The 23,983-nt window shown below is 42.6% G+C and overlaps 1 protein-coding gene across 1 annotated transcript; it reads right to left on the bottom strand.

Moving 5' to 3' along the window:
* Positions 1 to 48: 48 nt before the first annotated feature.
* On the bottom strand, positions 49 to 22,716 carry pacsin1a (protein kinase C and casein kinase substrate in neurons 1a). The gene is made up of 11 exons (XM_062459333.1): positions 22,578 to 22,716; positions 18,151 to 18,218; positions 9,066 to 9,192; positions 7,415 to 7,571; positions 7,042 to 7,277; positions 6,375 to 6,530; positions 5,274 to 5,449; positions 4,096 to 4,216; positions 3,890 to 4,005; positions 3,558 to 3,751; positions 49 to 3,150 (listed from the first exon to the last, which is right to left on the bottom strand). Exons 3-11 carry the CDS (start codon positions 9,123 to 9,125, stop codon positions 3,041 to 3,043), a joined length of 1,326 nt encoding a protein of 441 aa, XP_062315317.1. The 5' UTR covers positions 9,126 to 9,192; positions 18,151 to 18,218; positions 22,578 to 22,716; the 3' UTR covers positions 49 to 3,040.
* Between the last annotated feature and the right edge of the window lie 1,267 nt (positions 22,717 to 23,983).

The following is a 23,983-nucleotide window of genomic DNA, read 5'->3' on the forward strand; positions in this document are numbered from 1 at the left end:
AGTTGGATAAATAGGTGGATATGAGTTTGCCTTGAATGTGGTCAGATGCAGCGGTGTTCCCAATATTTAATATCCTCAAAGGTCAAGGCCATGCTACAGGATTGAATGTACACTGTATAGCCCAACACAACTCCATACAGAAGCATAGGCCCAGTTTCCCAGACCAGGCTTAATCCATGTCTGGGAAACTGGGCCATAATGTTTAACTGTGCATGCAACAAATGGCATTTAATTATTTTTTTTCTTTTGTGTGATTTGTAATGTTTTAAAGACTAAAATATATTTGCATCCACTTTACCTTCCCATCCTATGTTTGTATACCCATGTTTCTTAAATAAAATAGAAAAGCAGAAAACGTTTTACCTGAACAGGGGTTCAACTCCTACTATCATATCAACAGTAATTGATAATATACAATTAGTTCCCAAACTACACATTAAAATTCCACAAAAAAAACACACAAAGACACCAAACATTTTGTTTGTTTTTTCAACAAACTTGTTTTCCCCTTTCAATCCAATATCGCAATATTGACACCATCACAACAAATTTGATCCAGGATTTTCATCACTATCATCATTAGTATCATAACCATAATCATCTTTATGCATATTTAAATGAACCTTTTGTTACGTTAAGATGAACAGGCACTACACCAGTTAGGAGATAAAATTACATCACTAACTATGAACATACATACATCTTCTAGACCACTAATATAGGGTTGTCACAACATGAGCTGTTGCCCCCTTGTGTGCATAAGGAAGAGAAAATCAACATAAAAAAGCATTTACATATACACCTTTTTACTGCCTCAACGTAGTTAGGTTTCCATTTCAACTCAACACAGTTGTACAGTTACAATAGAATATAATCTTTAAATTACATCATCATATACAAATCTCACAGCGTGGGATAACTTTGCGCCGTTATATGATACATTGACAATTCAATTGCAGTGAAATTCATACGATATGGTACTTACTATTTTTATGTTTTCCATTGCTGTTATTTTCTTGCAACACATTAACATGTATGACACTACATTGTCTTAGTATTCGATACCTTGCATTTTTTTCTTTTTTTTTTCTTTACATTTACACAACTCATACACACTGGATGATAAAGATGTTTGCCTGCAAAATATCTACAGTAGACATTTATGTGAGTCTGTTTATGCAAGTGTGTATGTGTGTGCATGTGTACGTGTATTTTATCTGTGCAGGCTTGTGTGTGTGTGGTCGACAAAATTGGATATTTCAATGAGTTGTTTTTGCTAGGCTGGACAGCTTACACTAAGACACATAAATTGTGAGCTGGTGATGTGTTCTCTACAGTGAAACCCTAACCTGGTGACCTCTCTTCTGAAAACGTCTTCTAAACACATCTCGCCACTGTAAAATGGAACTGAAAGAGACCTAATCTAAAATATCTCCACTGTAAAGGATGTTTCTGTCTCACCATCTCACTCATCATTCCATGAGAAGGTCAGATGCAATTGGCCCTGGGCAACATATGTTTTGTCTCTCAGCAGGCATATTTGGATTTTCCTGTGAGTCAATTTAAAGCAGGGAACATGTTTAGGCATATATATTACCATGTGATGCTTAAACTGAGTACATTGCTGGTTTTGACAATATGACCCCGTGTTTTGTTTAAGGTGGATCTTGAGGGGACTGGGCAGCAATAATCGGATCTTTTCTTAGGCTTGTTCTACAGTTGATGGCGTGTGTGAGGTTACTGTATGTAGGTTTGATGGTGTTGGGACTTTCTTTGGCTCAGCAGGGGAACGGGCCACATGACTGGTGTTAGCTAGGTAGGGCACTCAACGACAGGGTCCACGTCTGGTGGAGGACATGTCCTCTTCCAGGGCCCCACACTAGTACATTCATGTCCTGTTGGAGAGGCTGCCAACAGGGGGACAAATCTGCAGCACAGTAACATCAGCATGGCTCCACTAGCCCCTCTCACCCAACATGAACACAGGGCACAGAGGTCCCTCTCCTGTCCGTCCCTCACTGAGAATTTGTAGATTCCCATCAAACCCTGCCTAGATAAATCGCTTGACCAGTAAAGTTTTTCTCCGTCATCGCTGATGGATCAAATCAAAACAAGCTGGTAATCAGACCATGCCTATTGACCCTCCGATACAGGGATTCTGACGTCAGATCACTGTAGATATGTATTAAACCTTTCAACTGATGATAACGTGGTGATAAAAGGGTGGCTATGGGAAGAAAAATAAAATCTATTCACCCATTCCACTTCCTCACTTCCTAGTAGGAGGAGGACACAAGCTTGCCGTGGTATTCCAATGCTGTGCCTACAGCTGAACTGTGCTATGTCCTCTGCACTGGAACCCAAGTGACTTGGAGCATCTTATGGCATTACAATGGCCAGGGGATTCAGGGAATGCTTGTTGCATAGCACATGCTGCTATGCAAGCTAGCTTGGAGACAGATAAAACACATAGCACTGCACACACTAGAGGAGGGGGTCAGACCAAATCACAAAAAATGAAAATAACAAAAATATAGAATACATTTTTGTGGTACTTTAAATATTTCACAGCATTCCCAATGTAAGAATGAGGACTGAACACACACAGCATTGAAAATGCTACACAAAAATGGCATCATATACTGTAAATACAATGCAGATTGAGTTGCTAGTCCTGGTAAAACTGGTAACATTATCTTCCCACTATCATAGCTGAAAGTACTGCAAAACTGTAATATCAGCTGCATCATTTTGAATACGGATAAGCGAAATGTGTCCCTGCATTGTCTTCATGTTAGCTTGAGTGTGTGCATACTGGAATAAATGCTCCTGTTTAAGTGTTTAAGTCCACCCACCCCAAATACTGGATAACTATATACCGATATATTGTCTTTTACGTTACTAAGATCTTATTTAGGCAAGACTGCTTGACGCATCTTTTGGGCGAGGGATGTGTTCTTAAGTCTCTGGCTATGTGCAGTGCGATTGGACGGGACAGTTCGAGCTGCCTCCAATGCCATGTCCTCATCCACCAGGGCAATTAGATAGGCTCAACGTAATTGGCTGGGTAAAGTCCCTCCCGGCCGCTGTCTAGGCGACCTCTGCACCAGCCTTGGTCATCCTCATCCTCAGTCTTGGTCAGCTCATCACCTGCAGAGAACAACACCTCTTAGTTCGACTGCTGTGTCACTAAGTCAGATGGGCTTCAGCATATTGAGCTCTCTTTAAAACACTCTCAGTCTCTAGGGTCAATGGCCAGAGGGCCAGAGAGAAAATAGCTTGCAGGTGCTGTGAATGACAGTAGAATGAGGCTATTACAGACTAACGATTACTATCATCCTTAGAGAATTGAGGGGCTTCAAATAGAAAACAGAGTGCGATGCTTCCTGTGAGCACAGTCAATGTGCTTACCCCATAATTATGATGTCATCATTCCTAGCCGCACAATAAAGATTTATGCTTGCGGACACTAATGCTAAAAACCCTTTTTATCAATGTTATTTTCCCCAACCAACAACAGGCGAGCAATCAAATTCTCAATGGAGGAGTGTCCAAACCTGCTTTGAATGTGAGCTCATCTTGTTCCTGCCCATCATAGTCATAGAGTGCACGCATGCGGACCCCTTTCACAGAGCTAGCGTCTTCTTCGAAAGAGTTCCCTCCTCCGTTCTCATTGCCAGAGTTGGTGGCAGGCTGCTCGTCATCTGACCACTCAGTGGAGTAGGCCTGGTTCTTCTCATAGCTGCTCACACTGCAGGAGCAAAAAAAGACACACGAAAAAAAGGAAAGAATAAGTTAGTAGAGTGACAAAAACGATACTTGTATATGCCTGGGTTGTGTGTATCTATGTCTGGCTGTAGGAGTGGGTTGTTGGGGCATGTCCTCTCACCTGCCGCGATCACCGGGGGTAGCCACATGGTCAGTGCTGGGGGTTGGCGGAGCGCCGTCAGGTTTCTTAACCTTCTCCCTCTTGGCCACAGCATTGGGTTGGTCTGGGTTGTACTCCTGGAAGGGGGCGATGGAGTCACAAGAAATGTTACAGCCTTGTCACTGAGGACTTCTTAACAGGGACTGTGTTGGGTCAGGGTGGCATACCTCAAACTGGGGCCAGTTCATATGCATGCCAGGGCCATGGTTGTTGCTGAACCACTTGAGGTCCTCCTGTGTGTTGGCAGCCAGGATAGTGCGCTCCAGTTCTCTGTACACCGTGCCATAGCTAAGGACAGAACAGGACAGGACAGAACGGGAAGGCAGTGAGACAAGGACAGAGACAGCTTATGGTATAGACATTACGCCAAAACACCACCTCTGATGTCCTGATGTTCTTTTGTGTGAAGTTCCAGTACTAATAATTGGGTTGAGTGCTGAAGACTCAATCAATATACCGTCAGTCAACATATGTTGTTGTAGTGACTTGGTAAACATGAGGCAGATGGGAAGCATTCCACCATAAGGTGGCACCAAAAACACTGAAGGAGATATCAAATTAACATCAGCAAATTAAGGATTTGGATAATGTATGATTGTACATTATATACCAGGAACATTCAAAGCACACATAAAATATTACAAGAGATTGTACTGGTTCTCTGATTAACACTGTGGCTATTGTGGCAAGTGGGTAGGTAGAGGAAACAGGTGCATATGTTGCTGGATGCTAGCTCACCCTTTCCCTGTCTCTGAGTGATTTACGACTTACCAGCAATGCCAGTATTCCACCTTCACTCTACAAATACATAAACAGCCTTCGAGCCGCGCTGATCAGATCCTGTGAACAGCTTGAATGAACTCCATAGCTACCCTGTCTCCAGGCTCAGCATCACATGCTAATGATTACCACCCAGAAATATGACAAGCATTCACTCTGACAAGATTTAATTTGGCAGAAATGTCATTACTTAATTGATGTTGTGTCTCTGAAAGAGGAAAGGAAAAATAATTCTGGTTTAAATGTATTGGAATTAATCTCTTTTTGATGAAGATTTCTAATGAACTGTAATGACTGTGGGGCAGTACATAAACATATTCAGAGCTAATTTAATTTTTTCTAAAGTAATATCATAGAAATGCTTCTAGGGTGTGAGGACGAGATGAGAGGGTGGGACAGGAAGACAAATAAAGGTAAATGGTTTCCTGTAAGTAAACAGGGAGCCGGATGAGAGTGGTTGGAGGATGTGTGGCTTGTATGTGCCTGAGTCATGGGATGAGAGTAGGGAAACAAGAGCTTCCTCTGCCCCCTATCCTGCTAACCCCTAGGGTAACAGGAGGCTGACCTTTGGTTCTCGGTAAGGTTCAAGTGGCGTTTGATGTCCAGCAGCACCTCCTTGAGGAAGGTCAGCCTTCTGACCTCATGTTGCTGGCACTGGTCAAACACCTGCTCCATGCTCTCCTGGTACGGAGGGGTACACTTGCTCAGCTCATCCAGAGACTTCTCATACTTCTCCTTAGCCTGTAGGGGGAGAGGCACACAGATAAGCATGAATCCTGGGCTGGTGGGAAGATAAATACTTCCAAAACATATTGGATTTTGAACATACATATACTGTTACATGGATAATAGGATGAGTTTCATATATATGGACCTTCATACAAGGTCCATATATAACTTGGGGTCTCTTGTTCTCGAGTCAGACAGGATTCAGCAAGTATACAGTATAATCGCAAGATGTTGATAAGTTAAGATACTGTCAGGTAACATTCAAGAATATTAATATGCTTTCTACATGCTGTGGCCAAGCAGGAAATATTCTATGGACACTATCTTCGTATGTTTACTCTAGTGTATATAAGCCACTCTGTAACCAACCCACTTCATTCATTCGACCACCAAGTACTAGATGTTGATGGTTTAATGACGCTCATCATTCCTCCGATTGAAAACATCATAACACTGGAAAATAGAATTCCTGAACAACATGAATTGTTCATATCAAAGTATACAATGCATTTCAGGAGGAGTCAAATAGTCCCAGAGACCAGGATAAAGAGGATGTTGTGGACTTCTGTAAGTGGAACTCAATTTGTTGTTCTAGCTATGCATTGTGTCTGTGTGTGTGTGTGTGTGTGTGTGTGTTTGTGTGTAAGCACCTTCCTCTCCCTGGTCCAGTCTAATCTTCTCTTCTTGTTACCAGACCTCCATGAATAGAGTGCCTGATAATCTGTGGTGCACAGCATTAATCTGACATACCAGTTCCTTTTTTACAGGACTTTATTAATAACTTTTTCACAGATTAATTTCCCTACAGCTATAAACAACAACAAAAAAACAAATAATACCCAGCCAGAATGGAACATGGTGTACTTAGTACACTGCCAATGCACACTACCCTCTGGTCCATTGATTGACTGATGAACTTATTCTTTCTCTCTCTCACCTTCTGCGCATCCTGTTTGCACTTGTCCACTTTCTCATGGAGTTTCTTCTGCTGGTCTACTGTGACAGAGGCCTCTGTCTTCCCGTTGGCCTCTCGGGTGGCGGCCAGCTTCTCCTCCTTACAGGCCATATGGTATGTCTTCTTAGCCGTCTCCATCTGTGGACCACAAACACACGCACACACACACACAGATCACCAGTTGGGAAAAACTCCTTACTCCACTGAGACAGTAATAGGGGCTAGCTAACTCTCCAATGTGGGATTTGTCAGTTATTGCTAATCTATGTTGCTAGCTTTAGATATTTAATTTAAGCAAAATAGTTTCTTGGTTGATGACCCCTGAAAAGAGTGGTCGGATGATTGCCACTGTAAACCCATTTAGCAGCAGTGCGTCAACATTAATCTGTACTGCACCCTACAGCACCAGTCCTGCTACAGCCAAACTGACTGACATCCAAAATGCCTTTCAGATGCTTATCCACCAATTAAAGACAGTTGTCTCAGGGAGACAGCCAAGTACTCCACAGTCCAAATGATTCTTCTTTTCATAGTAGTACATTGTATTTTACATGCAACTGTCGATAATGGCAACCAAAAGACTAAATTATTCTAAAGTTTGTAATGTGGAGGCAATATAAATCTTTTTGTCTGATGTATTGTCTCTCACCTCTTTGAGCTTCTTGGCCCATGGTTTCTGGGCCTTTTTGAAGCCCTCATCGGCCTCTTTGGCCTCCTTGAAGCCTCCAATCATCTGCTTGTGGTAGGCCTCCTTCTGCCAGTTCTTCACCTTCTCCAGGTCCTCATTAATCAGACCGTTCTTCACTTCCTGGTGCAACTCGCTCACCTTCTCAGCTTCCGTCGTCACAGCTATCCAGGCCCGCTCAACTGAGCCATACTGAGGCCCTGTAATCAGGTTACAATACATTGGGGTAATTTGGTGTTAAAAGCTTGGTTATAAATATCATGATTGAAACTGTCCTACATCTCAGAAGTAAGCAGAGTTTCCTTCTGAATGGGTTTCTTCCCTCCCAAATGCTGACCTTTCTCGATGAGCTGTCTCCATCTCTTTGACCAGGCGGTCAACTGGTCACCGTAAGCTTTCTCTATCTTGGCACGTTCCTGAAGGCAGCCCATGAGGTCATTGCAGAGCCGGTGGCCATCATCGACCCTCTTGACAGCCCGCTTGTAGTTCCCCACCTGCAGCAGACCACAGACTAGTCTAGGCAAACTTCACTTCAAGGTGTAAGGCTGAGATAAAGTTGGTTGCTTTTTATTTCTTATCTTATTGTTTTGGTTCTTACTTTAGGCTATATTTCTATCTTTAATATGTATTTATCAATAATCACATACACCTACATAAAAAATTATTTAAGATGAGATAAAAAATAAATAAATAAGATAAAATACATTTTTAACTCGGTTGTTCCACCTTAAGAAAGACCACCTTAATGAAGCTGTGTTAAACACTGAGGGTCCTCCCCCTCAGTGTCTGCAGGGGGCGTGAGCTCATGGTGCATGAAGAGAGAGGGGGAAGGGGATGATGGCTCGTGCCTGTGCATGTGTAGTTATGCAATGGCAGAGGCTTTGTGTGTATATGTGTATGTGTGTGGGACAGAGGGGGGTCCGCACTGTTACTGCTATAATCCTCTTCTATGCTCTAATGCAAGTGGACAGATTCTCATGGATGGGACAACGACAGGGCAAGGTGGAGACAGGAATACAGACACAGACACCACTACAGACACCATCCTAGACAACAGACACAACCCAAACCCAGTAAACAGACACAACCCAAACACAGTAAACAGACACTGTCCAAACACAGGCGACAGACACTGTCCACATGGTCAACAGACACAAATCCTACTGCCCTCTGGGTAAGCCAGGTAGGGCTGAGTAGAAGCTGGGTGACAATGAAAGAAGAAGCAGGTAGAAGAGGGACAAACAGTCTATTGAGAGACAGGTTTAACTGTCTGAATCTAAATGAAACAGAAGAGTATTAGAATGTTGTGGCACAGGTGCTTGTGTGTATGTTTATGTGGGCAGGGGTACTCAATTACAGGTCACCTGGTTGCACTGGCAACCACACACTGGTGGACTGGGTCTTTAACAAAAATCCACCCACACACCTGTGCTCCTCAGTTTGTGTGCAAGCGTTATCAGCAAACGCTTTTCCCTCTTTGTGGTGAATCAATGGACAACTTTAGCTTTCCTTAAAAAACATAAATATAAATTTGATATATGTATGTGGTTGTTGGTATTAGGTAGTTGACCACTGACTAATAAACATGAGTCATTTTCAGTAGATGCGGCATACTCCGGTCAGGGCTTGTTCATTCAGAGGTCAGAGGCAGGTGCCTGGTCTGAAAGACAGCCTCTGAGAGGCTGATGACTAGGAGCCTCTGTCTCTGGGCTCATACGAAGACACAAAGAGGACTCTGTGCTACTAGAATTCATTAACACTAATTGGTGAGAGGGTTTTCCGCAACAGCACATTTGCTTAACCAGTGTCACCCACATACCCTGTCATGATCTAGGGAACTAGAAGTTTTAACTCCCCCTGACATTAGTTTTGTGTATGTATCATGACTTATAGGGTTCAAATCAAGTAAGGTAAAGTGTGTGTGTCTGCATGTGAGTGAATTGGTTGCTAGGTGTCATGAACACCACAGACGGATGTAGTTACTGTACCTCCCAGAAGCTGTCCATGGCCTCGTCAGCAGCAGAGGTTTCATCGTAGGAGACTGACATTTTCCTTGATATGGCAAAGCACGCTAAAGACTAAACGTGTCTGCAGCAGAGCTGAATTCTTCATGCACTGAAAAAGAGAGGGAGTGATAGAGACAGAGGTTGGAGAAGAAAGAAAAAAATGAAAGGGGTGATAAAGAATGGAAAGAAATACAACATTGAAATAGAAGTACAAGAGTGGCCCTCATTTCTCAACATCCATAGCATAAACTCTCAGTGGGCCTCAGAGACAATGTATTAACAACAGCTAGTCAGAGAGAGTGCTGAAGGAAGCACTCAGTTGACGTCTTAAGACAGCTCTAATAATGAGGTAAAAATAGTCGTGGTCCCCATGCAAACGGCACTATGTCCCCAGGGAACAGAAAGGGCATCTTACACTCAGTGTCCCAGAAAATAGAGCAAAGACACCACAGCAACTGCAAATTCACCCTGCGCTTCTAGCAGAGCAAAAAGCTCCCCCCACTGAAACATACACATATGCACAAACACACACACATTATTCAAATGTTTGACTGATAATGGTTCAGTCCGAGTTCCTGTTGTGTCACAAACATCAAAATGTACACATGGCTATAAGTGTTCTTTAACAATGTGATTAAACTAGCAATTACTTCGAAAAACTTTCAGCTGTCTACAAAATATAGTGGCTCCTGGGTTTCCTCCAAGATGAACAACGATTTATATCTATTAATCTGACGGTGGGTCAATTTATTACCACTAAGAATAAAGTATCACAGACTGCTTGCCACTTTTCTTGTATTGAGCTCTAATTGAAAGCTAATCCATTTTGGCCATGACTAATGCCTCTTCACTTTCAATGAAGTCTATTACCAGCACCTCCAGACATCAAGCACCACTAGACACAAGCACAAAATACCAACACTAGCTACAGTATAGACACTAGCTATATAAGCTATATCTATACCCTCTGACAGTTTAGAGGTACAATAAAGATTTATTTTATTTTTCCAGCAAACCTCTTTGAGATTTTTCTTCAGCACTTACAAAATAACCACTTAGATCACAACAGAAGACTTTGTACCTCATCTACCTGTGTAGCTCTGAGAGATGAAGGATTTCTCCAGCCTATTCATACTAGGCATGCTGCTGACTCAGAGTCTAGTTGCAGTGTCACAAGGACTAGAGCACCAGGTGAATGTGCTCCTTTACAATGTGCTGTTCACTAATGCCTTAGTGAGGGATTCACAGAAGGGTAGTCTTGTGAACAGATTGATCTAGCCTGACACAAATCTTCAACAACAAAGAGAAGAGCTACAGTAGTGTGACAAATAGAACCGAAACAGCCCTGGTATGCAGGAAACACAGTCTGTATATCAAGGGTTGTTTTTGTTTTCCTATACAGGAACTTGAGAACAAATAAAGAATCTATGTTATGGTCTCCTAGAAACAGACCTGACCTGTGAGTGATTGGCTACTCGTCTTAGCCTAGACTGGAGAACATTTTGTACCCTGTGTGATGAGTCGTGACTCCAGGGGGAGACAGCCAGGGCTGCCTCAGCATCAACCAGGCAGGGCCTCTAGCACTTAGTCAAGCACCACTGTTTACTGTCCACACCTGTCACACTGGACTGCAGGTCAGCCAATGGTCATGGCCGTCAAACAGACCAGTTCTAGGATCTTCTAGATGCTTTGCGTTAGCTTTAACTAATTCCATCATCCCTACCATTCATTGGCAGAAAGGATTTTATAGCCCTAGATTTATATCCTACGAGCTCTAGCCGACTCAAGAGAGTTAACATCAGGGCACTCTTGGCGCTCTACAAAAGCAGACTGAACCAGGAGCTCGAGCTGTAACCTGTATTAAACCAGAGTCCTGAGAGCCGGGTGTGAGTCTTATAGCATCAACATCACTAATGCTGGAGAGAAGACCTGTTCTTGAGAGCTGAAACAACGCTGTCAGATACACTTTACGTTTGCTCTCCAAGGCGAGACCTCTTCAAGCTCTTCAAGAGAGGACAAAGGATGGCTGCTCTGTTATGCCCCTGCATGCCAGCATTGTACTGCAACACTTATCCTTGGTTTCTTTATTAGATTCCGGGCTGCAGTAATGAAAGAGGAGGTTAACAATGGGGATGGTGGGGGTGAAGATGGCAGCAGAAAATGGCAGAAGGCCAAGCCTAGCAACACTCACACAAGGTCACTGACCTCTAGGGTCATGGTGGCCAGCAGATTTATGTCAGCTAATGACTCAGCAACTCTGACAGAGTCAAAATACTGTGGTCCATGTTTCAGCTGAATTGCCACTGCAAGTGTCTGTGCTGTATTCTGCATGGACTGCTCATTTCTACAAAGCTGGCTGTGTTTTCTATAGCTGCAGAAAGATACAGTATGGCTGCCGTCCAGGCTACTGTAGACACAGCAGATTGCACCTAGTTTGAAATAAATGAAGAATCTTCATTCCACCTAGTCTCTGAAAAAAGTCAACATGTACTGTATGTGTTAAGCTCAGTTAAAAACCATAAAGAATCATTATTTTGGCTTTCAAGATGCCAGCCAAGGGTTCTCAGAGACATCCGGTCTGTCCATTGTATATTTGATAGACATGAGATCCAGTTAGTCTGCAGCTTTTTATTCTTGGTGCAATGTTAATCTCTTTGTCAGCATTCGTCTCTCAACCTGTCTGTCAGTCTGGCCCTCCAATTAGCTTATATCCCTAGCTACAGGACCACTAACATCTAGAGCCAGTTAAGCTCCTGCTAGGATCCAGAAACTGATCACATTCAGAGCACCATAATTCTTGGACACAGCCTGGATTGATGCCTGGGACAATCCTACCATCAGCCCAATTCATTTGTTCATTCATTTATGTGACAATGTTTCATGTACTTGTCTCTCAGTCGGATAATGGTTGGACAGTATTCAGATCCTTGTTTTGGCGTTATGCCTTGCTCTGGCATTGACAGCAGCAGTATATTTGCATACACACAGCAATATGACATTTGATAGACTGTTAAAGCACATCTAACCTTACACAGCATTAGTTATTGTGGGGACACAAACCTCCAATTCCATGTTTCTCTCGTCACAGGAGACAGCTAGGAATGGTCACAGTAATAACATGCACTGTGATCACATACAACACCCACAATATACTCGGACATTGTGCCTGTCTAAGGCTCAGGACAAAAGCAATTCAGTTTGGTTACTGATACAATGTTGTTATTTTCTGCAAGAGGTGTGGATTGGACATATATGTTGGCTTCAATGGTCACTGGTCAATCCAACCCAACATGAGGAAACCTTTTCCAACCAAGAAGGAAGGCAGAAAGAGGGGGAGGGGGAGGAGAAATCCTTGTCAGAAGCTAATCCTGGTTATGGACAGCAGGGAACCTTAGCATCTAATCAAATGCTTTTGGAAAAGTACAACTATATATCAAGATTGTCCTGGCACTATATTTCACGGTCCACTTATATAATCACAGTGTTATATTAAAATGAAACGTAACTGATCCGTGATGGAAAAGTAGCCTAACCAATTGTAAATGGTCTGGAGTACAGTATGCCATTCCATTTGGAATAGGTCTCTGCCTTGTAAAGATGGCCCATACTAGATCTCTTAAAGATTCAATCAAAGACAGGTCCGTCTATTAAGGCTTCCTTAATTTGATTGGACAGTATATTCCCTTCAAACACAGTGACATTTCTTTTTTAAATCTGAGAGCAAAACTGGCTGAATGAAGACAAAGACATTCTGGTCAGTAGAGGACATTGTTCATTCGCTTACCCTTGTAGGTGCCATTAAGACAAAATGAAGGATACTTCTGAAATGAAAACGAGATCCTCAAGACCTTGCTCAAGCCACGCAACGATGACGGACCTCCCAATATGTATCTAAAGAGTGAAGAGACTTTTATGTTTGTTGCTTTGGTCGTGGTAGCCAATCAAAGTGTGGACCTGAGAAGGACCAAGACAGTGTTTCAATGCCACAAGGATTATCCTGCAATTGAACCCTTGAGTGGCTTAAATGGGGGGGAGGAAAGAAGAGTGAGATGAAGGAGAGGATAGGAGGAGCCACATAAAGATTGGAAAGGATGCACCGACAGATTATGCAATTACATATTGATATGTGACCTAAAATGGAAAATACAACTAAATTGTTTTTGTATGTGACAGAGAGTGAGGGGAAATCGTCACATACAAATTATGTCTGACAATCCTGTAGATTATATATACAGGAATTATAAATAAGATGATGTTAGTGGGATTCTCCAACATATTTCCATTGGTTGTGAATATTATTAAGTCACTGGCCCCTTGCTGACTCTTCAGCTACAAACAGTATCGAATAGTTCACCACTCCTGTAAAGCGCGAAAGAGAACCACAACAATCAGGTAAACCTATTATAGTAAGCAGATTTCAGAGGGAAGTTCTAACTTTACTCCAGTGCACCTAGCTCCCCCCCCCCTTTTCACCATCCACATGATTAGCTAAGACCTTTGCAAAGCTGGCCTTGCTTATTCAACCACAGACACTCCTCAGATATACAGTACATACCGTAGCCTCGAAGTGCCATCAAAATACAGGTCAATACTGGAATTGACACAGAAAATACCATGGTTATGTAGGGGGTTTTATATTGGCCAAACAACCAAAACTATGCCACTTGATCTAATGGAAAACTTCACACATACATTTGAACTAAATATGCTGAAATTGCAGTTATTTGACTATTTGAGTGGGAGAAGCAAGAGCTGAGGAGAAGAACCTCTGGAGATGAAGAATCTAGAGAACAATGCTTCACACATCCTTTTATATCCAACTATTATCTGTAAGAACAACCAATCAGAACACATGTTGACCCTTACTTATCAAACTTCTCAAGGAGGATTTCACAAGGAGTTCGACGAGTGACAATAAAAATGGAAAGAGAGAGAAAGACAGAGGCAGACAGAGAAACAAAGATGGGACAGTAGAAAGAGAAGGATAGTTAAGGAAGGTGGAAGAAAGATGAAGAGATGGGTTTGGGGCAGCAGGTGCAGGGGCCTAGTGGTGAGTCAGACAGTCAGTGAAACAAAGAGAGCCACAGGGCCAGAGAAGTAGATCAACAAATCAGGACAGATACATGATTCACCTCCTGCTGCAGGAGGCTGGCTCCTAGGAAAATAAGCAGGCTTGTTGGATGTGTCCAGGAGACAGTGGGAACTGCCTATTGCTAGCTGCACAGAGTCCATGACAGCCAATGTCGTCATTAAGCCAGCCAGGGGGTTGGAGGGGTCAGCGCCAATGACGTGAGGGTTAGAAGCTGGCTATCACAAAGATTAATCAGGCAGGAGCAGGGGGCCTGGTTAGATGGTCATGTGCCATCGGGTCAGCTGCAATCAACTATCCAAGGCCTCTCCATGTCTGTAGACACAACACCTGCACAGCACTAGTGGAGATGAGCCAGCCCTGTATCTACATAAAGACATCACACATCTGTGACACACAGCTGGGGAAATACACTGATTAGAGTGTGTGATAGAGAGGGCAATAGAGTGATAAAAAGAGAAAGGGGGAGGAAAGGAAAAGGGGGAGAAGGATTATAGAAAGAGAGAATGGGGCTGGGAAGGCACCAGGAGAAAGGGAGCGCTGTTGAGGTGTAGGAGGAGGGAGAGCAAGGGTCTTGTTTTGTGTTTATCAGCTGAACGTGTAGAGCCGCCGCCGTTAGCTCTTGGCCGTGCTCACTGGGGCGTGGCAGGAAAGAGTCAGATCAGAGCTGACGTGAGGGCCCAGATGGGAAGATTGCAGCAGCTTCTGCAAAACACCAGGCTACCTGCTCACCAGGCTACCTGCTCACAATGCTACCTGCTCACCAGGCTACCTGCTCACCAGTAAACAAAACCAGTTCCTTGAAATGGATGTGGTTTGTTAGTAAGATAATATACTCATCTCAACACAGTCAACCACAGTTATGCTCGTTACTCTACATACACACACGCAAGTTGTGTTGAGTAAAACATTGGGCATCTGTTCCACACTCATCCTCCCACTACTATGGCTGCCAAACATCAATGAACAAATAGTAATAATGATGTATGGGTATCTGAGATGGCTGTTGTTTTCAGTCTGGTCTGGAACCCTGAATAAGAGCCTATCAGCACCCAAACAGAGGTGATGCTATACAGAAAATGTGTGAATGTAGAGCAAGGCAGCCTGTATGCCTGGATGACTCCCAGTCCACGTGTGAGTAGGAGGACAAGCAGCATGGTGCACAAATGGCTGTGGGCGGGCCTGCACTCTCTGCACCAAGGAAGATTATACAGAAACGGGTTAGAATCATTCATTCAGCTCCTATACTATAGCTGATATTCCATTGCTTCTGAATGTCTATAAACTCTGGTCTGATTTGTCTTACTCGTAAAATGTATGCATCGTCTTCTTTTAACCCTCAGACACATGTTATGAGATGAACAATTCATAATTGAAAAATCTTCCTTTCTGGAAACAGCTAGACATACTGTATGGATGTAACATCTTAGAGCACAGCAAATCCATTTCAATTGGAAGCCTGGTCTTGCCCAGCTTGTGTCTGCACAACAGAGCAGGCAGGGCGGGATCACGACTCTCAGAGACAAACATGACAACATGACTCAGGTCTGATCAGGAGGAACTCCTGTCAGTGTGGAGGGAGGGAGGGGGGGTCTCCTTCTGAATCTATCTTGCTAGGATTCATTTGCAAAATACATTTGTAAAGCTGTAAAGCTTTACAAATGGGGCTCCTATGCCTCACATGCCTATTCTCACTCTCAGCTGTGACAGATCATTAGTATTTGAAGTGTTGATCAATCGGGTGCTGGACGCATTGGTTGGCTCTAGTGTCCTTTTAGCTAGCAGACAGTCCCTCCTGTCAGGGCTGCAATCCTGGAGGCCTCCTGGATGGGCAGCAGCATCTGCCTACTGGAGAGGCAGGATCAACTGATCTTCCCTGGGGTAAGACACTGACCCGGTCACATGGAGCAGGCTTTGTCGTGTTGAGCATGGTCAGTATTGGCCCTGTGATCTTGTTAGGACTGCAGGGACCTCTTCCTCCATCTGTCTTTTCCTCAGTCAGTCTAACTACTAAACCACCACCAGTAGAAAGGGTTGTAAAGAACCCAAGCCATAGCGACTAATCACACAGGAACACAAGGACCTGTGAGTTTGGGTTGAAAATAAGAGGCTTTAAGATGAATAAAAACCTCCATGTCAATATTTGCACTGTATGAAGAATGAGTATCATATCAAGGTTAACTACAGGTCTGTACTGCTTTAAGATAGTTGTGATTCAACATAATACTCATCAATGCAGGGAAATCCTAGGGAAAGTGCTTTGCTAAAAGAAAAAAAATATATACATTTTAACGCACAAATGAACACACACATATTTCAATCCATGCCCTGGCACACAGGAGTCTTTTATACACATGGCCTTCTCTCTCTCAGCATCCACAAGTTGCACTGTGTTGACTTTAACAGTGTCCAGAGTATTGCTGCAGTGGTTATGTAACTATCAAGCCTCTTGCCACAAGCCTCCCGGTGACAGTGTGGTGAGGAGAGAAAACGTTGGGGGAGGGGAGAGCAAAAGGAGAGGACGAAGAGGGGGAAACTGAGATTCTGTGATCGGTACTGAAGATGGAAATGAATGGCAGACGCACAGCAATGGCTGCCTGCTCATATTGTGGGTGTGAATGAGGGGAGATTTGAATGAGGAACCAGTGGCTCTGTACTCCGCTCCTGTTTTTCCCTGAGCTCTGTCATGGAGGGGGTGTGGGGAGGGAGAGAGGGAGGAGGCAGGCAGGCAGTAGAGATAGTGGAGCGTTGCAATAGTAAACTGGGAGCCCAGCTCTTCAAATACACCAGCCCTCTTTCTGTCTTCCCATCGTTCAGCTGCCTGATGCTCCACAGAATACTGATGATCCTTGAAAGACAATGCATGTGTGCATATGTGTGTGTGAGTGTGTGCATGTGTGTGTATGTGTATGTGTGAGAGAGTGATTTGAGGCCTCCATTAGACTTGTGAAAGACAGCTACTGCAGCACATGATTCCATTTTGTTTTCTCAGTCATTACCAAGCTAATACCGCCTTTGAAGTTGGTCAGTGTTTCAAAATATTCCATTGTTTTTATGTGCAGCCAAAGCATATGAACATACAAAAAACAAGCAATTGCATTTTCTGACGGCTATATCAAGTACTATGTAATCATATCACTGTAAACATATATTATAAATGGTGAAAAAACAGACTATCCTAGATAGAAACAGAAAAGCTATTTACCTAGACCATAAGCACCTTATGACCCTATTTATACATAACTTAGGTATACCTTCCTGATTCTAGAACAGATCGACACATCTATACACTGAATCCAACTGAATACAGCTATCCCTACACAGCATAGTGTATCAATGTAAAGGTAATGGTAATGGGTAACTAGTGGCTCCTACTCCCACTCTTGCTCCTTCCAGGCCAATCAGCTCAGCAGTGGATCCCAAGAGAAGGACATGGAACTGGGCCATGGTGTGCTGATGAGCTGTCTTGCATTTACAAACAACTGTCTATGCTAACCAAACAGCTGTGCCTTCTCCCAGGAGCACCAAGGTGCTGCTGTCGCACACGGCACTGAGGAAGTGAGCAAACAGGGAACTTCATCATCGTTTCAGAAAAGATTCTAGTCTGAAACTGCTATTCTAGGAGATGTGATGAGGGTGAGTGGTTCATTTACAGAGCGATGCAAACAAGAGTGCAAAATCGGTCCTGGAATTTATCTGTCTGTGCCACAACCAACCATAGATGCTTTACTTAACAAAGCTGACAAGCTAAGACAATACAGTACATGTTATGCATTGTGGTTGTTGAGTAGTTCCTCCATATTTTCTTCCAAGGGAGGAGTGGAACCACCTCATCAAATATTAATGCTTTTGATATGCTATTAATTTATATCATGGGAATGTTGACACAGTCACAAATTCATGATGGAGAGACAGAGAAGGCAGGGGATCAAAGCTTCTTAGCTTCTGGATGCTGGACAGGGAAAGAGACAGACTCACCTTCTCCACCAATGGGAGGTCAGGTTTCCATAAACCCCGGAGAGTCTCTGTCCTCTACAGGAGGTCACCTAAAGAAAGACAGAAAGACAGACGTGAGACAAGATCGTCTGGTTTCCGACATTTGGGAGGGGTCAGTAAACACATTCTGATCTGGTCTTTTACCGCACGCTAGTTCAGGATATATGAGGATTCCATGTAGGCTCAGTTTATCAAACATTTAGAGATGTGCCTCTGATCTAGGATGTCAGGATTGCATCACTGACAACCTTCTAGACACACACACACTTCTGATTTGTGATATCGTGCTGTAGTCCTCAACACACATAGCCATGTAACCTTCAGAGGGTACCTGGAGGCATGATGTCCATGAGAAACACACCCTCTACTGTTCACAGAGACTAAGTATAGTCCTAGCCTCCACCCTAAGGACAGTCCAATGAAGCTGGAATGGACACCCATCTCCAGGAATCTGTATACATCAAAATTCAAAGCATGATATGCTATTCAAGTGTTCAACTTTATGGGCTATGTGGGTCGCCATTTTGGTCAACTCAAATATGGATGACACACAATGAGTCATAACAGTGCTTCCTCTCAGGCTAGAGCTAGAGCAGACAGCATGCACATGGTTAACAAGAGGCAAACACACACTACCAAACATACACACACAATCCAATGTTATTATCAAATAACGCACACAGTGAAAGGTAGCTAATATAAAAGCCCTTAGGCATTAAAAAAGAACAATGAACTGTTTACAAATTTCCCTATAAAGCACAAATTCTTGGGTCAAATAGAGGGCCTTTGGAGCCTAAATTACAATGGAGAATACATTTAGTAATGTCCTAGCATGATAAAAGGTTAGTATATGAAAGATGAAATAGTTTACTTCCATTACTGGCATATAATACAAATAGGCCACTGCTATGATGGTACATGTTAGCCCACCAAGAAGGCAAACATTCACTTTGTACTTCCTGTGTGTGTTCCACTGGTTGGAGAGATAAGAGCCTGGCTGCCCTTCAGGCTCTCCTTTCTCACATTGCCTTCTTTTTCACAGGTTGTCAGACATTACTAGCTGCTCTGAGAACATGAGAGCTTCAGGTTTTCACTCCCTTCACAAACACGGCTCCAAACAACTAGCACCTTTCCACAAACCTGAGCTGTCCCACGATGCCTACCCATCACCTCCTCAACCCAAAACACAACCTCACATCAAGACCCAGGTCACTATGTCAAGTTACACATTCCTTTACATGAGAAACATCAGAGACAAGTGAGAAGCATCACGATTCTACTGCCACACTGAGACACTCTCATTAATACAATGAAGTCCTTTAAAAGTTCACAAGGAACAGGGTTTTAATAAGACCGTGGTTCCCAGCTGAGACATTTCTCTGTTTCTCTGGGAATTGGTGATGAACATCTGATCCCACTGAAGAAATTTCCTCTGCAATGGATTATATTTTCTGATGTTGATTGACTGAGACAATCAACGTAGACCTGTATCAGTATATCAGAATTGTGACATTGTGTGTCTAGTATTCTTAAAAGGTTTTACTTCTGAATCTGGTCACACCATAAGAATCACAATTTGAACAGTAGAGGCAATTAACATGGAATGCAATGGGTAATGTGAGTAGGCTACCACACATCAGCTGGAAAGGAAAATAATGATGAAATCACACCATTGAGGTATGTTACACAAAGAGAAGCCAGCAGTGACAGGTGTCAGGATAGAGGGGAGATATTGATCTGATGAAAACAGAGCAAGTTATTGAAGTCCTGCCCAACTCACTTCCTCTGACAAGTTCAATTTAATAACACAAACACCTCATCAACCTATATTAAAATACACAATGACTTGCTTCTACAACACACTACTATAACTGTTATTGGGTGTTTCAAGACACATGCTGAATAAAAGTTCATTTAACACATTATGGTGAGCTTTCTGTATTGTGATGATCATGCTATAAGTTAGCCCTCTGCTCTATAGTTGGTAAACAAAGCAACATAACCACTGGTAGGCACAACCTTTTCCAACTCCACCCCTCTGGCAGGTACTACAGAACCCTGTTAACCTAATCAACCAGACATAGCAGCTATTTCTTTCCTCATGCCATCACCTTCATAAATAGCTGACCAGAATCATCTGCAATGCCATAGCTACTCTTGTTCTCAGTTCAATTTAATTCCTATACGTGATGAACATTATTGTATTGTTATTATCACACACACTTGCACTTTATGTATACTGCCTGTCTTTTATATAACCTGTATATTTCTTGTATATTGTGTATTGTTTGTAAATAATATGTACATTGCCTGTATATTGTCTGTATATCTTGAGAGTCACCAACGAACGGAAGCCAATTCCTTGTGTGTGTTAACATTCTTGGCTAACAAATCTGATTTTGATTTGATTATCTTAATTAAAAACTCATGCTTTAAGGTCTAACTTTTACCGCACATTCAAATGAAGTTTTCTGGCAAAATATCTAACATTGATTGCGGTATGAACATTGATGGCATCAACTTGTATTGCCATGTTTCTCTAATGTTACACGTGCCATCCTACATACACGTGAAATCGACATACACACACACAGACTGTTTTCAGAGGTCTCAAGATCCATATCAACTGGCGGACTTGAGCACCTGGATCTGAGCATTTCATATCAACCTTAGCCAATCCTTATGGTTTGAACTTGATTGCCTTAGAGTGAAGCAACATTGGTTAGACAGAAAAAATCTTCCAAGCTGCATTCAAAGCTTTGCACATCAGGATTAATGAAAGTTGGTGTACGTTTTAGATCAACTTTTCGACCATATCCTGGGCTAATGAAAAACCAGGGTTGTATGTAAAACAGTTATTAAAATGTAATTTGAAATGTCCAGGTGAACGACTCTAAGGTATCTGGAGTCTGTTAATAAATAGCAAGACCTCCACAGCTCCTCTTGGATACAATAGGATTACCTCTGTCTCCTCTCCCTTCTCTGCAGCCGGATCAGGTTCCCTTTGAAGCACCTACTGATAGAGAATCCAAGTTATCAGTTGACGCTTTAACTCAGTTCAGCACCATGGACAGATCCCACGTGAGATCAGAGCAGAAGAAAAAAATCGAAGGAATACAGTTTTAAAAATATATTTAGAAAAAGCCTAAAGCCTGAAAATTCCTATTTTCACAAGTAGGCCTAGTGTATCATAGTCTCCTTTCATGGACAACGAATAGTGCTGAACTTCTGAATGTAGCTAGGAAACCATCAGTGTTAAGATCCTGCTGTTCTCTTATGTCATTACGCCCCACAGTCGGCGTAAGTGACTGGCATTGTAAATACCATTCCCTGTGTGTGTGTGTGTGTGTGTGTGTGTGTGTGTGTGTTGTGTGTGCTTGATTGGCCAATACGAAACAATCTTGCAAGTATGGAAAATGAGTAATGTGCAATTAGTCCGAAATGGAAAACAGAACGTCCCTCTAGTGCCGCTGAATCGTGAGAGTACTGCTTTGACGGAGAAAAACAATGCCGCTTTCAAGCGAGTAGCGATGGCTCCTTACTGTGCCGTGTGGTAGGCTATTACATAACGTTAGACCGGAATGCCCTCATTAATATTCAAGTCGATTTTCACTAGAAATGTTCTAAAAATGTAGGATTTCTTCTTTGTACATAATGTGGGCACGTAAATATATAGATCACGCACCGTCGACTGATTTACACAAAGCATAGCTCAGGCCTATAGTATAAACAAAGAATCAGCTTTTCCAATGTCCTCATTCTTGTTTATCTATCGTTGGCGCAAGGAGACATCACCGTATCAAGGCATCTCCTCACAACCTTGGACACCCAGTTCGGATAAAAAAGCACCTGCAGTAATATAGCCTCAGCTCAGCCGATATATTGCAATCTGTATGCTCAATAAGGCTCTTTGACTTGAGGTTTGCGCATAGCCTTAAAATAATTCGATTAACCTACCCTCTGGACAGCGTGGCTTTTCCTATCTTAGATTATAATAGCAACATTTTAATTCAATGCATAAAACGAGGGAATCACCAGATATATGTAGCTGTATCCTCTATTGTGTGAAATTGGCTATTTTGAGACAATATTCTTTGCTTTCATTTCCTTTAGACTACGTGTATATTTAATAAGAAAAACATTAGGGTGTATAGCTGATGAACAAATAGCATAGTGGATTTGATTCTCTTTTAATTTGACAATCTGGAACACAAAGACAAGACATCGAATAGCAGATGGAAACCAAGTGTTATCCATAAAATGAATATAACTTGCAATGGTAACCATGCGAAATTCCGTTATCCCTGTGATGTCCTTTTCCACTACGCTATAAGTATTCAGTATAATGTAGGCCTATTTAACACCACTGTGGAGCGTCAACAAAAAACACATATGCACGACTGACTTACCCGATATGTGCCTCTATTATCCAAATATGTTGCAAATTGGTACAAATAATTTCTTGCAATGACAGAAGGTGACCCTGTGCTTCTGCAAGAGGTTCTGAATCCGCGAGATCACGATGCACGCAGCAAGGGGGAGCTGCAAACCACTCTTGCTCATTGGGGGATGGTCCAATAGTACCATTCGTTTCATTACACTTGGTATCTACGTGTATTTTGAAAACTTGAGCTGTGTACAAGAGAGCAGTGGAAATGTATGACATCTGATTTGCCATTAGTACTTGTTGTCAGCCATTAGGAGATTCTGCCAAACTGACTGTATGTACCTAACTGAACAGGTGTCAGAGCACAGGTGGCACCATGGGTCACTATCTTGATGCAGAAAATGTCAATTGATTACTGATGATATACAATTCAGCTACAAGAACAATGGCCATTAATACTTGAAGTATTGTTTTGCACAAGACTTCTTGCTCATGTATGGGACCGTCTAAATAGTTGTGAGTTTTCATCTTATGTATACGTCTAGCTGCTCTATAAAGTAGATTATATGAAGCATGCATGAGCAGCTCAGAGTGGTATCATGCGCCGACCTCGACTACCAGCCTCAAAACAAAATAAGCTAGCTACCATCAAGGTACGCGCAGGGTATGCAGTTATGCAGAGAATTGAGCGATGCATTTGAATTGCTGTTCAATACCCAAATGGTACCATGCTCAGGTGAACTGTTGTGAGATGGCTACAGCACTGTTGCTAATTTAGGACTGTCTTAACTGGCTAAAATGCTCTGACTTTTCGATGCTGACCAAGATGCAGTGGCTTCTTGATCTGCATAATAAACACAGAGCTTGCTGTCTAGATATTGAGATTCACGTAAATTCCTGGAGCTGTGCTGCTTACAGTCGTTCTTCCCCACACCCCATAGATGTTGATGCCCAAGAAGAGAACCTTTTTAGAGGCCGTGATGGTGGCAAAAACAGAAGTGCACATTGCTGAACAGTTATTCAGTTATCAGAGATTGAAATAAACAATGAATGTATTTTTAGGTTGGATATATTTGTAACCTGTGCTTCAAGAAAATTGCTTCAAGGGACTAAGACTTATTATTAACTGTAGATCTTTTTACTCGCCACGAGAGTTTGCATCATTCATTCTTGTTGGCGTCTACATGCCTCCGCAGGCTAGCGTCAACGAGGCTCAACGTGTGCTCGCCAGCCAGATACTGAGTGTGGAGCATGAAAATCCGGATTCCTTGGTTATTGTGCTAGGCGACTTTAACAAAGGCAATCTCACTCAAGAACTCCCAAAATATAGACAATTCATCAAATGCCCTACCAGAGAAGGAAACACCTTGGATCACTGCTACTCTACAATCAGTAAAGCATACCATGCGGTCCCCCGAGCAGCACTGG

Source organism: Osmerus eperlanus, chromosome 4 (genome assembly GCF_963692335.1).
Source record: "Osmerus eperlanus chromosome 4, fOsmEpe2.1, whole genome shotgun sequence".
Taxonomy (NCBI): Eukaryota; Metazoa; Chordata; class Actinopteri; order Osmeriformes; family Osmeridae; genus Osmerus; species Osmerus eperlanus.